Source organism: Semicossyphus pulcher, unplaced genomic scaffold (assembly GCF_022749685.1).
Source record: "Semicossyphus pulcher isolate SPU_LCO1_2020_fin unplaced genomic scaffold, fSemPul1.0.p SCAF_18, whole genome shotgun sequence".
Taxonomy (NCBI): Eukaryota; Metazoa; Chordata; class Actinopteri; order Labriformes; family Labridae; genus Semicossyphus; species Semicossyphus pulcher.
In genome coordinates, this window is record NW_027211691.1 from 15,646,911 (window position 1) to 15,660,361 (window position 13,451).

Consider the following 13,451-nt stretch of genomic DNA (forward strand, 5'->3'; position numbering starts at 1 on the left):
ATGGAACTATTTTGTACGAGACGAATTAATAAATGATTTGTGATTGTGTTACATGTTGTCCTATTTTTAGAATAGCTGCACACAATGGCTGTACCTCTTCACCTGACAGCGAGCTTAAAAAGATGAATGCAATGAAGTCTGTTCATTCAGAATAGCTGAATGAAGGAATCCATCTACCGTATGTGACACATGCAAACACCCTGACAGATGGGTGTGTCTCATGACTAAGTGAACCTGCAAAACAATGTTTTTTCTGAAATGTTAAAGAAGCAGCTTAATGTGTCAGCATTGTTTAACCGTGTGTATGAAGCAGCTGCCGACCATTTACTGGAATTAAAAAAGAAAACATTTGTCACGAAAGTTAGATGTTAACTATTTGACATATTTTTGAACTTCTTCAATTTTAGGCAGAAATGGTGCAATATTTCTTGTTTTAAGGAGGATCATGTTTCCGCTCTCTGAAAATGTTGCTCTACATTTAATCAATATTGAGAAAGGTTTTACTTTTAATTAGTGGTGGCCTTAAAGTAAGAAAAGTGGGCTTCATCCGTTTCCCTCTCTGCACCAGCAGGATAAATCTGACCTGCCCCTCCCTTATTACCAGCACTGAGAGGCTCTTGAGCGAGGGGCCAAGTGCATCAGAGATCAGCTCAGACTGCAGTTTTACTGTGTGACTCTCAGGCTTTAAATAAATGAGAATTGGAGTTTTTAGAAATTATTTTGAACCCACAAAAAAGTGCGTAAAATAGATTAACTGACAGAAAGTTAAGGCTCTATCTCCTTCAACTTAGCTGAGCCTTGTGACACATTCAACTGACATTTAACATTTTGACTTGTTGTAGCAGAAATTTAATTGTCATCAATGATGGCTCTGCTCCAAGAGGACTCCCTGTAACACAGCCAACATGTACGGTGCCAGTTCACTGCAACTGGCTCACTGAATGGAACCGTGTGTTTTTTGTTTAACCAAAGAAACCTGAGGTTTTCTTGCTGTAACAAGTCAAAGTTTCTGTTACTATGAGAATATTTAGTGTGAGAAAGATCTGTTACTCAGGCTTCGATGCAACAGCACCGGGCTCGACTCTGACCCTCGGCCATTTCCTGCATGTCATCCTATAGTGTATATCAATAATATGGGCAGTAAATATATTCAAACTTCTTTGGACTTCAGGAGCATCAGGCCTGGATATTTATTTTCTTTCTTGAAGTTCAGGTTTCTCCTTGAATTTATCCTCAAATGACCTAAAGGTCTTCAGTCGTCTACAAACCAGACTAAATCCTACGAGTTGGTTAGAAATGCTGAAACTGTCGAATGACTAACCACAGTTTTGTGAAGACTTGAAGTGTCTCTGACAGCACAGCTGTAATAGGAGACACATCAGTCACGTCCCTGTCAGCTTCATCTTGTGACTGCTGTTCCTCTTTGTGAAGCACATGCTGCAGGGTGTTGTTCCTGTTTGAAATGACCCAGCACACAGATACCCTGATGATACCCTGATGATACCCTGATGATACCCTGAAACTTTAAGAAGTCACTGTTGTTACAATGTTTATAATCATGACACAATTTCTTTACACTCTTATTCAATGAGGTGATCATATTATCTGTTTTTTGGATTGTAGCAGCTTTAACATTAAGACAGGTGATAAGCAACTTGACAAGACAACACATGCAATGATGCCACAGTTAGCTGGAACTTTGGCAGGAATATCCACAATCAGGATGGTTTTGGTTATTACTGATTTGTGCTCCACCCAAATTTCACGTATCAGTGGCGCCCTCCAGTCTGTATCCAAGGTCAGTTTCAGAGTATAAATATGTGCAGTAACAACCTGCAAATGCACGCTGGAGACGGAGCAAATCGGACCGTTGACTTGTCTGCTAACTTCATCATACCCTGTGACAATGAATATTGGAGGTTACACTGAGACGAAGAATGCCACTAAGGAAATTCAGACGATCTGTGATCAGGTGAGCTTCAGTCTGCTTTCATTCTCGACGACCTTTCTGTTCTGCATTTACATCACATTTGATTTCATTCCTGTGCAGGTGAAGCCTCAAGTGGAGGAGAAGACAGGGGAGAAATATGAGGTCTTCACAGCACTTCAGTACAGGAGTCAGCTTGTAAACGGAACAAACTACCTTATTAAGGTAATGAATAATGTGATTTTATTTATTGATAGAAAAGAAAGCAAACCTCATACATGGACTGGATTAAAGTTGTAATTAAGATGATTCTGTTGAGCAGGTCACATTGAATGTATTTCTCCCTGCAGGTCCATGTGGGAGGAAGCAGCTACCTTCTTTTAAAAGTTTACCAAAGCTTCTCAGGAGAGCTCGGGGAGCCAAGTGTTAAGAAGGACCACAAAGACGATCCCATCGTACCTTTCTGATGTGATCAAACGCAGCCTTCGTCCCGAAATGATCTTTAACAAAATTCCTTTACAGTGATGTTGGAGGCTGCTGCTTTGCTAACATCTTAATACACAGAGTTTAAAAGGTTATAAACGTTTGAATGAGGTTGAATGTATGTCAGTAATTTTTATAGGAATAATAAAAATGCATCAGATATTGAGATTCATTGTGGTTCTTAATTACAAGTGTTTTTGGTCATCTCTCGCAGGCTCATGAGCACTTAGCTAGCAAACAATCGTTGACAACAAAAGATGTGGAGAGGATTTCTGTTTACATACTAATTGAAGAAGAACACTAAAAAGCCTCTGTTATGTGTTTTTGCGTGTCAAAATACAAAATGCCAAATAGAAAATGTTTTATTCTCTTTTCACAGCAGCTTAGAGGGTAGACAGAGTCTGAAAATGAATCCTGTCAGCACTACTTCAAAACAGGACACAGATATTCATCAAATGTTTCAGCAGCTTTTAAATAATTTATTTCTAATTAAAAAGTTTCATTTAGTGATTTATAAATCTAAAGGACAAATCCAGCAAAACAGCATAGAAAAGCGCAGGTCAGGGGGTCCCTTCAGCTTTGAGGGGTACCAGACAGGCAACACAAAAATGGCAGCAGACGAGAGCGGCACAGGAAAACTGCTGATGGAGCCCAATACATAATATTAATTATTTGGGTGATTATTGGTCCTGGGCATAGACCGTACAAAAAGATGGATGACATGACAGCTCCCTAAAAGTGAAGCCAAAACATTTCGAGCTGACTGGCTGCAGTATAGGTGATAGAGCCCGCCTCCTCCATGTTAACAGACGGGACATGAGTCAAACTATAAAATCAAAATACACGTCAAATAATTTTCATTATAAATAGTTCTTGTACTTTAATTCGGCTCACACCTGCATTACAGTTTTACAATGAATTATTATTATTAATATTGCTAATATGCAGATTAAATCATTTATACACTGAAAACCCTTTACATTATGTTGAGAACTGTGCGTCCACATATCTCCTGATTGTTCACCATGATTGCATGAAAAAATGTTGTGTTATTCTAAACCTGCAATTCACATTCAGTAATTGTATATTAAAGATGCCCTGTTTAATATCTGCTGTACATGTGTCATCTTACTCTAATTCTAAAACCACATCAGCTGTGTTCACCAACCTGAACCAGCACAACAATGATGCTTCTCTGAGTTTTCACATAAGCTCACCTAATATGGTTTTCAACCACATGTCCTGTTAGATAAAGATCTAACAGGACAGAGAGTATAAAACTGTGTATCATCCAAATGAAACTTGTCAACCTGTCTGGGTTTTTGCAGTCCAATAATCACATATTATTCTGTTTTCACCAGAGTTTATTGCTAATCAGACGCCTCAAATGTTGCAACTGTGCAGACCAGGAAACTTTCCCTATTGTTGAGTAATCCTAACAAGAAAAGAGGAGGAGGATTCCTTGAAATCTTTACATTTTTCTGCGGTAACAAAGAAGGGGTTACACATCACAAAACATTACAAAATATACAACAGTTGAGGGAGTTCAGTGCAATAACCTCCTGACCTCTGATTGAATTGTATGCCAGGCACAGACAGGCCTCCATCCACTGTAGTTTTACAGTAATGGATGTATGTCTTTTACATGGAAAGTTAATAGAAGCTTAAATGTATTGTGACACATTTAGCAGCAAAGCATTTCAGAATATTTGACAGTTTGCTAATTATATTTACTTTAATATTATAATATTATAATTTCATATTATAGTTCAACATTATGACAATTATAAATCTCTTTGGTTAAATCCGGACAAAATCTAAGTATAAATTGTGGTTTTACTGGAGATTCTGTGATGGACTATTTCTTGTTGGGTCCGATGAAGCAATTAACTTCACGCTGCCTTTGTTTACATTTTCCAGGGCAAACATTTAAAGTGAGTGATACATATGACTGTTAAAGAAAGGATGAGATTTAAGCATGTACAGGACAACATCAGCAAAGAGAGGAGAGGTACGGCTTTGTCCACAGAGGTCGCCAACATTGAAAACAAGTGGAAAGTTCCCCAGCTGCTAAATGCTCTGATATATTTACCAATCAGTGAAAAATGATCTGTAAAGCTAAGAGGAAATGAGTTATAATTATAATTCTCTGTGGGTTTGTCACTAAAAGAAGCACCATAGCAAATATTCGATAAATTGGTAATATTAAAATATTAATTATAACTGGTTTAAAGGTACAACAGATGGTCAGAGTCTGAATTACACAATCTGAAGAGGAACGTCGCAGTGTTAGCTGGAATTTGGGAGTAATCCATAAAGGATGAGTAACACTGACCACACATGCACTACAGCTCCACCCAATGTCATGAAGGGGCAGTTACACAGTATAAATATGTCTTATAAACAGCTGAAAGTCAACACTTGAGACTCATTAAATCTGACAGTTGACTTCTCTGTTATCTTCATCATACCCTGTGAAAATGGATCAGACATGCGGAGGTTACACTGAGACGAAGAATGCCACTAAGGAAATTCAGACGATCTGTGATCAGGTGAGCTTCAGTCTGCTTTCATTCTCGACGACCTTTCTGTTCTGCATTTACATCACATTTGATTCCATTCCTGTGCAGGTGAAGCCTCAAGTGGAGCAGAAGACAGGGGAGAAATATGAGGTCTTCACAGCACTTCAGGATAGGAGTCAGCTTGTGAATGGAACAAACTACCTGATTAAGGTAATGAATAATGTGATTTTATTTATTGATAGAAAAGAAAGCAAACCTCATACATGGACTGGATTAAAGTTGTAATTAAGAGGATTCTGTTGAGCAGGTCACATTGAATGTATTTCTCCCTGCAGGTCCATGTGGGAGGAAGCAGCTACCTTCTTTTGAAAGTTTACCAAAGCTTCTCAGGAGAGCTCGGGGAGCCAAGTGTTAAGAAGGACCACAAAGACGATCCCATTGTACCTTTCTGATGTGATCAAACGCAGCCTTCGTCCTGAAATGATCTTTAACAAAATTCCTTTACAGTGATGTTGGAGGCTGCTGCTTTGCTAACATCTTAATACACAGAGTTTAAAAGGTTATAAACGTTTGAATGAGGTTGAATGTATGTCAGTAATTTTTATAGGAATAATAAAAATGCATCAGATATTGAGATTCATTGTGGTTCTTAATTACAAGTGTTTTTGGTCATCTCTCGCAGGCTCATGAGCACTTAGCTAGCAAACAATCGTTGACAACTAAAGATGTGGAGAGGATTTCTGTTTACATACTAATTGAAGAAGAACACTAAAAAGCCTCTGTTATGTGTTTTTGCGTGTCAAAATACAAAATGCCAAATAGAAAATGTTTTATTCTCTTTTCACAGCAGCTTAGAGGGTAGACAGAGTCTGAAAATGAATCCTGTCAGCACTACTTCAAAACAGGACACAGATATTCATCAAATGTTTCAGCAGCTTTTAAATAATTTATTTCTAATTAAAAAGTTTCATTTAGTGATTTATAAATCTAAAGGACAAATCCAGCAAAACAGCATAGAAAAGCGCAAGTCAGGGGGTCCCTTCAGCTTTGAGGGGTACCAGACAGGCAACACAAAAATGGCAGCAGACGAGAGTGGCACAGGAAAACTGCTGATGGAGCCCAAAACATAATATTAATTATTTGGGTGATTATTGGTCCTGGGCATAGACCGTACAAAAAGATGGATGACATGACAGCTCCCTTAAAGTGAAGCCAAAGCATTTCGAGCTGACTGGCTGCAGTATAGGTGATAGAGCCCGCCTCCTCCATGTTAACAGACAGGACATGAGTCAAACTATAAAATCAAAATACACGTCAAATAATTTTCATTATAAATAGTTCTTGTACTTTAATTCTGCTCACACCTGCATTACAGTTTTACAATGAATTATTATTATTAATATTGCTAATATGCAGATTAAATCATTTATACACTGAAAACCCTTTACATTATGTTGAGAACTGTGCGTCTACATGTCTCCTGATTGTTCACCATGATTGCATGAAAAAATGTTGTGTAACTCTAAACCTGCAATTCACATTCAGTAATTGTATATTAAAGATGCCCTGTTTAATATCTGCTGTACATGTGCCATCTTACTCTAATTATAAAACCACATCAGCTGTGTTCACCAACCTGAACCAGCACAACAATGATGCTTCTCTGAGTTTTCACATAAGCTCACCTAATATGGTTTTCAATCACATGTCCTGTTAGATAAAGATCTAACAGGACAGAGAGTATAAAACTGTGTATCATCCAAATGAAACTTGTCAACCTGTCTGGGTTTTTGCAGTCCAATAATCACATATTATTCTGTTTTCACCAGAGTTTATTGCTAATCAGACGCCTCAAATGTTGCAATTGTGCAGACCAGGAAACTTTCCCTATTGTTGAGTAATCCTAACAAGAAAAGAGGAGGAGGATTCCTTGAAATCTTTACATTTTTCTGCGGTAACAAAGAAGGGGTTACACATCACAAAACATTACAAAATATACAACAGTTGAGGGAGTTCAGTGCAATAACCTCCTGACCTCTGATTGAATTGTATGCCAGGCACAGACAGGCCTCCATCCACTGTAGTTTTACAGTAATGGATGTATGTCTTTTACATGGAAAGTTAATAGAAGCTTAAATGTATTGTGACACATTTAGCAGCAAAGCATTTCAGAATATTTGACAGTTTGCTAATTATATTTACTTTAATATTATAATATTATAATTTCATATTATAGTTCAACATTATGACAATTATAAATCTCTTTGGTTAAATCCGGACAAAATCCAAGTATAAATTGTGGTTTTACTGGAGATTCTGTGATGGACTATTTATTGTTTGGTCCATGAAGGCATCGTTACAAATCGAATGTCCCTGCGACATAATCAGGCTAGCTGTTCCTGTTATTGTGCTAGGCTAAACTTGGCTAAACTGTCGTACTGTATTTGTACATTTGACTTGATACATTTGTAAGTGGAATAAGTTTTGTCGTTTTACTCTCAGAAAGAAAGTTATCTGAGTTAAAAGCAACATAATTTATTAAAGATTATAAAGCTAACTCGTTAGCTAACATTTGCGTTTTGCACATCCAGAAAACTAGAAGCAACATTAGCATTTATTTGAACAAATTGGGACTCCATTAACTCCTCAGCGCTCCAGTGAGGAGTTTTCTTCGCTGGTTATGAAACAGACTGAAATTAATTCTGATTACTCTATATGACCTACAAAAGCAAACCAGACCATCAGCGACAAGAATGATTATTTATATTTGTTTTTAATGCCTGAACCCGCTGGCAGGGGGCAGGTGTCAGATGCCTCAAATGTTGCAACTGTGCAGACCAGGAAACTCTCCCTATTGTTGAGTAATCCTAACGAGAGAAGTGGAAGAGGCTTTCTTGAAGTCTTTACCATTTTCTGCAGTAACAAAGAAGGGATTACACATCACAAAACATTACAAAATATACAACAGTTGAGGAAGTTCAGTGCAATAACCTCCTGACCTCTTTGTACTGAAATGAGAATAACTTCACATTTGTTAAAATCATCACAAAGACTCAATTGTGTGCAAGGCACAGACAGTTTTACATTAATGGATGCATTTCTTTTACATTGAAAGTTAATAGAAGCCTTGATTTTATCGTGACAACATTATGAAAATTATAAATGCCATTAGTTAAATCCGTACAAGATCAGTTGTGGTTTTAATGGAGGTTCTGTGATGGACTATTTATTGTTGGGTCCGTGAAGGCATCGTTACAATCAAACGTCCCTGCGTACCTGCGACAGAACCAGGATAGCTATTTCTTGCTAGTTCCTGTCATTGTGCTAGGCTAAACTCGGCTAAAAACTGTGTTTGTACATTTTACATTTGACTTGATGAATTTGAAAATTGTATACGTTTTGTCATTTTACTCTCAGCAAGAAAGTGAATAAACTCATAAATTAATAAACCAATTTCCTAGAATGTCGAACTTTTATCTGAGTTTGAAGCAATATCATTCTCTGAGGATTATAAGACTAACTTGTTAGCTAACAGTTGCGTTTTGCACATCCAGAAAAGTAGAAGCAATTTTAGCATGTATTTAGACTTTTTGAGACTCCATAAACTCCAGTGAGGAGTTTTTCGCTGGTTATAAAACAGACTGAAATTAATTCTGATTACTCTATATGACCTACAAAAGCAAACCAAACCATCAGCGACAAGATTGATTATTTATAGTTGTTTTTAATGCCTGAAACTGCTGGCGGGGGGTAGGTGTCAGATGAAGCAATTAACTTCACGCTGCCTTTGTTTACATTTTCCAGGGCAAACATTTAAAGTGAGTGATACATATGACTGTTAAAGAAAGGATGAGATTTAAGCATGTACAGGACAACATCAGCAAAGAGAGGAGAGGTACAGCTTTGTCCACAGAGGTCGCCAACATCGAAACAAGTGGAAAAGTTCCTCATAGTAGCTGCTAAATGCTCTGATATATTTACCAATCAGTGAAAAATGATCTGTAAAGCTAAGAGGAAATGAGTTATAATTATAATTCGCTGTGGGTTTGTCACTAAAAGAAGCACCATAGCAAATATTCGATAAATTGGTAATATTAAAATATTAATTATAACTGGTTTAAAGGTACAACAGATGGTCAGAGTCTGAATTACACAATCTGAAGAGGAACGTCGCAGTGTTAGCTGGAATTTGGGAGTAATTCATAAAGGATAAGCAACACTGACCACACATGCACTACAGCTCCACCCAATGTCATGAAGGGGCAGTTACACAGTATAAATATGTCTTATAAACAGCTGAAAGTCAACACTTGAGACTCATTAAATCTGACAGTTGACTTCTCTGTTATCTTCAACTTACCTTGTGACAATGGCTGACAAAGCTGGAGCTTTCGGTGAGACACAGGAAGCCTCGGAGAAAATTCAGAAGATCTGTGATCAGGTGAGCTTCAGTCTGCTTTCATTCTCAACGACCTTTCTGTTCTGCATTTACATCACATTTTATTTCATTTCTGTGCAGGTGAAGCCTCAAGTGGAGGAGAAGACAGGGGAGAAATATGAGGTCTTCACAGCACTTCAGTACAGGAGCCAGATTGTGTCCGGATTAAACTTCCTTATCAAGGTAATAAATATTGTGATTTTATGGACTGAGAGTAAAAGCAACAAACCTCATATAGGCCTATAGACTTATAGAATTTATTTATCCATGCAATCTTTTTCCTGCAGGTCCATGTGGGAGGAAGCAGCTACCTTCATCTGAAAGTTTACCAAAACCTCTCAGGAGGGATCAAGCTGCCGGGTGTCGAGGAGGAACACAGCAAAGATGATCCCATCATACCTTTCTGATGTGATCACACCTTCTTCATCATGAAATGATTATAAACAAAATTTCTTTACATGAGTATTGGAGGCAGTGCTGCTTTGCCAATGTTTTAACACCTATAGAATAATAATAAAAATGCATCAGACAATGAGATTCTCTGTGTTTCTTATCAACTTTGATGTCAGATCTCTTGCAGGCTCATGAGCATTTGGCTTGCAAGGAGTACACTGACTTTCATGGTTTTGTTCCTTGTATTGAAATATTAGTTTTAACAAAAACAAGTACCCTGCTGACCATCTTAATTTGGTGTGTTAGCATCCTAGCATTTGCCAAGTAGAAAGAAACTACAGAACAGCACGGGCTGATGGGAATGTAATTAGAATTTCAAATAATTCGATCATAGTCAAACGCAAGAAGGGTGCAAGATTTCTGTGGTATGGCCGTTTCCGGAATGGACAGCAAGGTTGTGCTTAGCATCGGTCATGCAAGGAGGGGCCAAATCTCATTCATTCAACACTACAAATGTAATCGCCCATCTCAAGAATCTGGTGGGCCACTACAATAAGAGCAGGCATGATACCAATTCCACTACAGGGGAGACATGATGTTCTCTGCAATGAGGTGGAAAAAAACATCTGCCTAATATATCGGTATCAAAATTGGCAATCGGCAAAATGGGTTGGAAAATATCGGCATATCGGATATCGGCAAAAAAATCCAATAACGTGCTTCTCTAGAATATGTTGGATGAAAATCCATTCAACAGTTTTCCAGATATTTCAGTTCACAAATGTTGACTTCTTGGTGCCACTAAAAGAAAAGTCAGGTCGCCAAAGTCACCTGGAAGTTGTAAGATATTTCAGCCTGGATTAACCGACAGACAGACGACACAATCAACCACAAAAAAATGACATTGCTTACGACAAATGATTAAACCACAGACAACTTAGTCACTTGAAAACATTTCATTGTCTTTTTAAAAAACTCTTTTTGTACAATGTTTGTCATTAAAGAAGCACACGGATGACTGTTTGACAGCGGTGGCAATGCATCACAATAATCACAATGGAATACAGGTGTGTTGGAGAAGAGGTCAGAGTGGTCTGGATGGTGACCAGCTTGCAGTCAGGACTCAGCAGCAGCTCACAGTTTCAGCTCCAGTCTGGATTCGAACCTCGAGTGAAGCAGCTCCTCTCGTCAGACGAAGCCTCATTTCACCTTGGGAGGCGTGTAGTGGATTCTGCACCTTTCTCTGAAAACCTGAACACAAGGCAGTAACGTGTAAGATAATTATGTTTGATAAAAGGGACACTGTGGGAAAAGAACAGATAATATTGAACATACCTTCAGACTTCTGTCGTTGACAACCTCTTCAACATTCAGCTCTGATTGCATAAGCTTTAACTGAAGACAAGGATGAGAAAATGCATTACTTAAAAAAAGTTTTTTTCTTCAAGTATGATGACTGAATATATCATTATCATGGGGGATATAAATTGTCATAATAGTAATAATAATAAAGAAAAGAGTGGTCGATATCAAGCATTCTCCTGCTATGGGTCAAACTCCAAAATAATAACTGGATCCTACATTTCCCATAAGGCAACATGTAAGCATCTTTCATTGTACTCCCCCTGCCTCCTAAATGTTCACTTCATTCAAACAAAAAAGAAACCCTCCAGTTTTTAATGCAGCCTCAGTGCCATATCTGAGATAAGCCTAATGACATCACAATGACATCATCAGAGTTATATATATTTTGGACTTAGGAAACTCTCAACAGAGCCAAATCAGCCAATGGTTCGACTGGTTGAGTTGTAGTTGTAGTCGGACTTACTTTGGTCTGCTCCTTCCTGAGCTGTTTGATGAGCACCAGATTATCGCTGTCTTTCGCTCTCTCCTCCCGCAGTTGTCCCACCACCTCAGATGTTTGAGATATACAGGACTTTATAGCTTTGTCTCTGCTCAGATGGGCTTCCATCATCTGTGAAAAACACAGTTTATGACACAAAGATATGACTGACTCACACAGATACGTTATTCTGGTCATGACTGTCACACTCACAGATTCATAGAGTTGTTTGCATGTTTGTGTGGCATCCACTTTGCCTGAGAAGGAGACTGTGGGCACGGTGGTGTTCAGGGCATGGACGATACGGTCATCTATGGTGCGCATCACCTTCAGCACCTCCTGACAGACACAAAATGGGGCAAAGTGACAGACAGCAGCTGTATTACAACTTAAACCATCAAAATAATGTTGTGAAGATCAAGAAGTTTATGATCTATGGTTATCTGAATTATTAGAAACTACATACTTTGCCAGACAACAGCCAAACAAAGCATGTGTTCACATACTTGTGAGTGAGAACATACATGTGCATGTGACATATCACAATCTGAACTTTTAGTAATCATCCATGATTAACTTTTTAAGGGAATGTTTTTCTTTCAGCTCCTCTTAAAGGGAATCAACACAGAAACAGTGGAAGTTCCAGGCCTCTGATGAAATGTGTCAAGCTTGTTGTTCAGCCTGCTTCCATGGCGTTTTGTGTTCCAGTTGTTCATCAACATTTGAGAGCAAATTTGGCACATTTATAAAACGTTTATACTTTTAAGATAATGACTTATAACAGTTGATGGTTACCAAAACTTTTTGGCTTTTGAAATTAAAAACATTGTCTGCTTGTGACCCCTTATAACAAGTTGTGTGAGCTGTTGAATTATATTCAAACTGTCTAATTTGAAGGATAATTGGAAACCTTAAAGGGTGATGTGATGCTAATGTTGTTTTCTTATTAGCGTCTACAAATATACGTAAGTAAACACGTTGGAGGCATCTTAAGTAAAGATGAATAACTGTCTAAAGACACTTAGGTTAAGTATCAGATCCTGGTCGGGCCATGTTCATTTGGACACCCGTGACAGTGACTTTTAAACCCTATGCTGTGTTTAATGTGCCTGTTTTCAGTCTTGCTGATCCAGTTTGGCTCCTTGAACTCTTGCAGAGTGCACAGTGTGGACGATAGTTATCAAAAGGGTCACTCATTAACTGGCGTAAATAGAAAATAAACATCACAGCATGTGGAATACCAAACGGTTATTATCCGGAGCGCTGTCATTTGGTGACAAGTTAGCACAGAAGGGTAAATCTTACGTTGAAATTACCTGAAACATTGAAAAGTCCTCACAGTTTAACGTTCCACCGGGCGCCGCCATAGTGGACTGCGGGGTCCTCTCCAGAAACAACGCGAGGTGACTGTTTAAGCAAGTGCCTGAACAAAACCCACTTCGGTCAAGCTGAATAAATAACCATATGATATTATTTTTTCCCGGATGCATGAGTAATACAAGGAGCTCTGTCTCGGAATGATCCAAAGGCCTGAAGCTATATTTAAAAAACGTATAATCTAACAAAAACATTTCAGAACGGTTACATAACTTGTGATAGGATGCTCTGGTGTGGTGCCAAAGTCCAATCGATGTGTGCTTTCCTTTACTCAAACCCGGACTTGACCCCAAACCCATAGTCTTTGTGTTACTTAACCATAGTCAAATCATAATAATACTCGTACTGTACCCCCAACTAAGGCTAAACAGGAGAAAACGATTTTAACAAAATACCTGTAATATTTCTAAACAGGCACAATGCACAGGCTCCTATACTTACGTGATGGGGTCCTTTTGGACAGTCGTG

The 13,451-nt window shown here is 38.3% G+C and overlaps 4 protein-coding genes across 4 annotated transcripts; 3 read left to right on the plus strand and 1 right to left on the minus strand.

The window, feature by feature from the left end:
• Positions 1-1,906: 1,906 nt before the first annotated feature.
• Positions 1,907-2,423, plus strand: LOC138596275 (leukocyte cysteine proteinase inhibitor 1-like). The gene is made up of 3 exons (XM_069667901.1): positions 1,907-1,972; positions 2,051-2,152; positions 2,278-2,423. The coding sequence occupies exons 1-3, from the start codon at positions 1,907-1,909 to the stop codon at positions 2,392-2,394; spliced, it is 285 nt and encodes a 94-aa protein (XP_069524002.1). The 3' UTR covers positions 2,395-2,423.
• A 2,426-nt stretch (positions 2,424-4,849) lies between these two features.
• LOC138595867 (leukocyte cysteine proteinase inhibitor 1-like) lies at positions 4,850-5,522 on the plus strand. The gene is made up of 3 exons (XM_069667351.1): positions 4,850-4,962; positions 5,041-5,142; positions 5,268-5,522. Exons 1-3 carry the CDS (start codon positions 4,891-4,893, stop codon positions 5,382-5,384), a joined length of 291 nt encoding a protein of 96 aa, XP_069523452.1. The 5' UTR covers positions 4,850-4,890; the 3' UTR covers positions 5,385-5,522.
• A 3,779-nt stretch (positions 5,523-9,301) lies between these two features.
• LOC138595868 (cystatin-B-like) lies at positions 9,302-9,777 on the plus strand. Its single transcript, XM_069667352.1, has 3 exons — positions 9,302-9,373; positions 9,452-9,553; positions 9,658-9,777. Exons 1-3 carry the CDS (start codon positions 9,302-9,304, stop codon positions 9,775-9,777), a joined length of 294 nt encoding a protein of 97 aa, XP_069523453.1.
• Positions 9,778-10,717: 940 nt separating this feature from the next.
• mix23 (mitochondrial matrix import factor 23) lies at positions 10,718-12,979 on the minus strand. Its single transcript, XM_069667716.1, has 5 exons — positions 12,923-12,979; positions 11,820-11,945; positions 11,592-11,738; positions 11,099-11,158; positions 10,718-11,014 (listed from the first exon to the last, which is right to left on the minus strand). The coding sequence occupies exons 1-5, from the start codon at positions 12,971-12,973 to the stop codon at positions 10,964-10,966; spliced, it is 435 nt and encodes a 144-aa protein (XP_069523817.1). The 5' UTR covers positions 12,974-12,979; the 3' UTR covers positions 10,718-10,963.
• Positions 12,980-13,451: the final 472 nt, after the last annotated feature.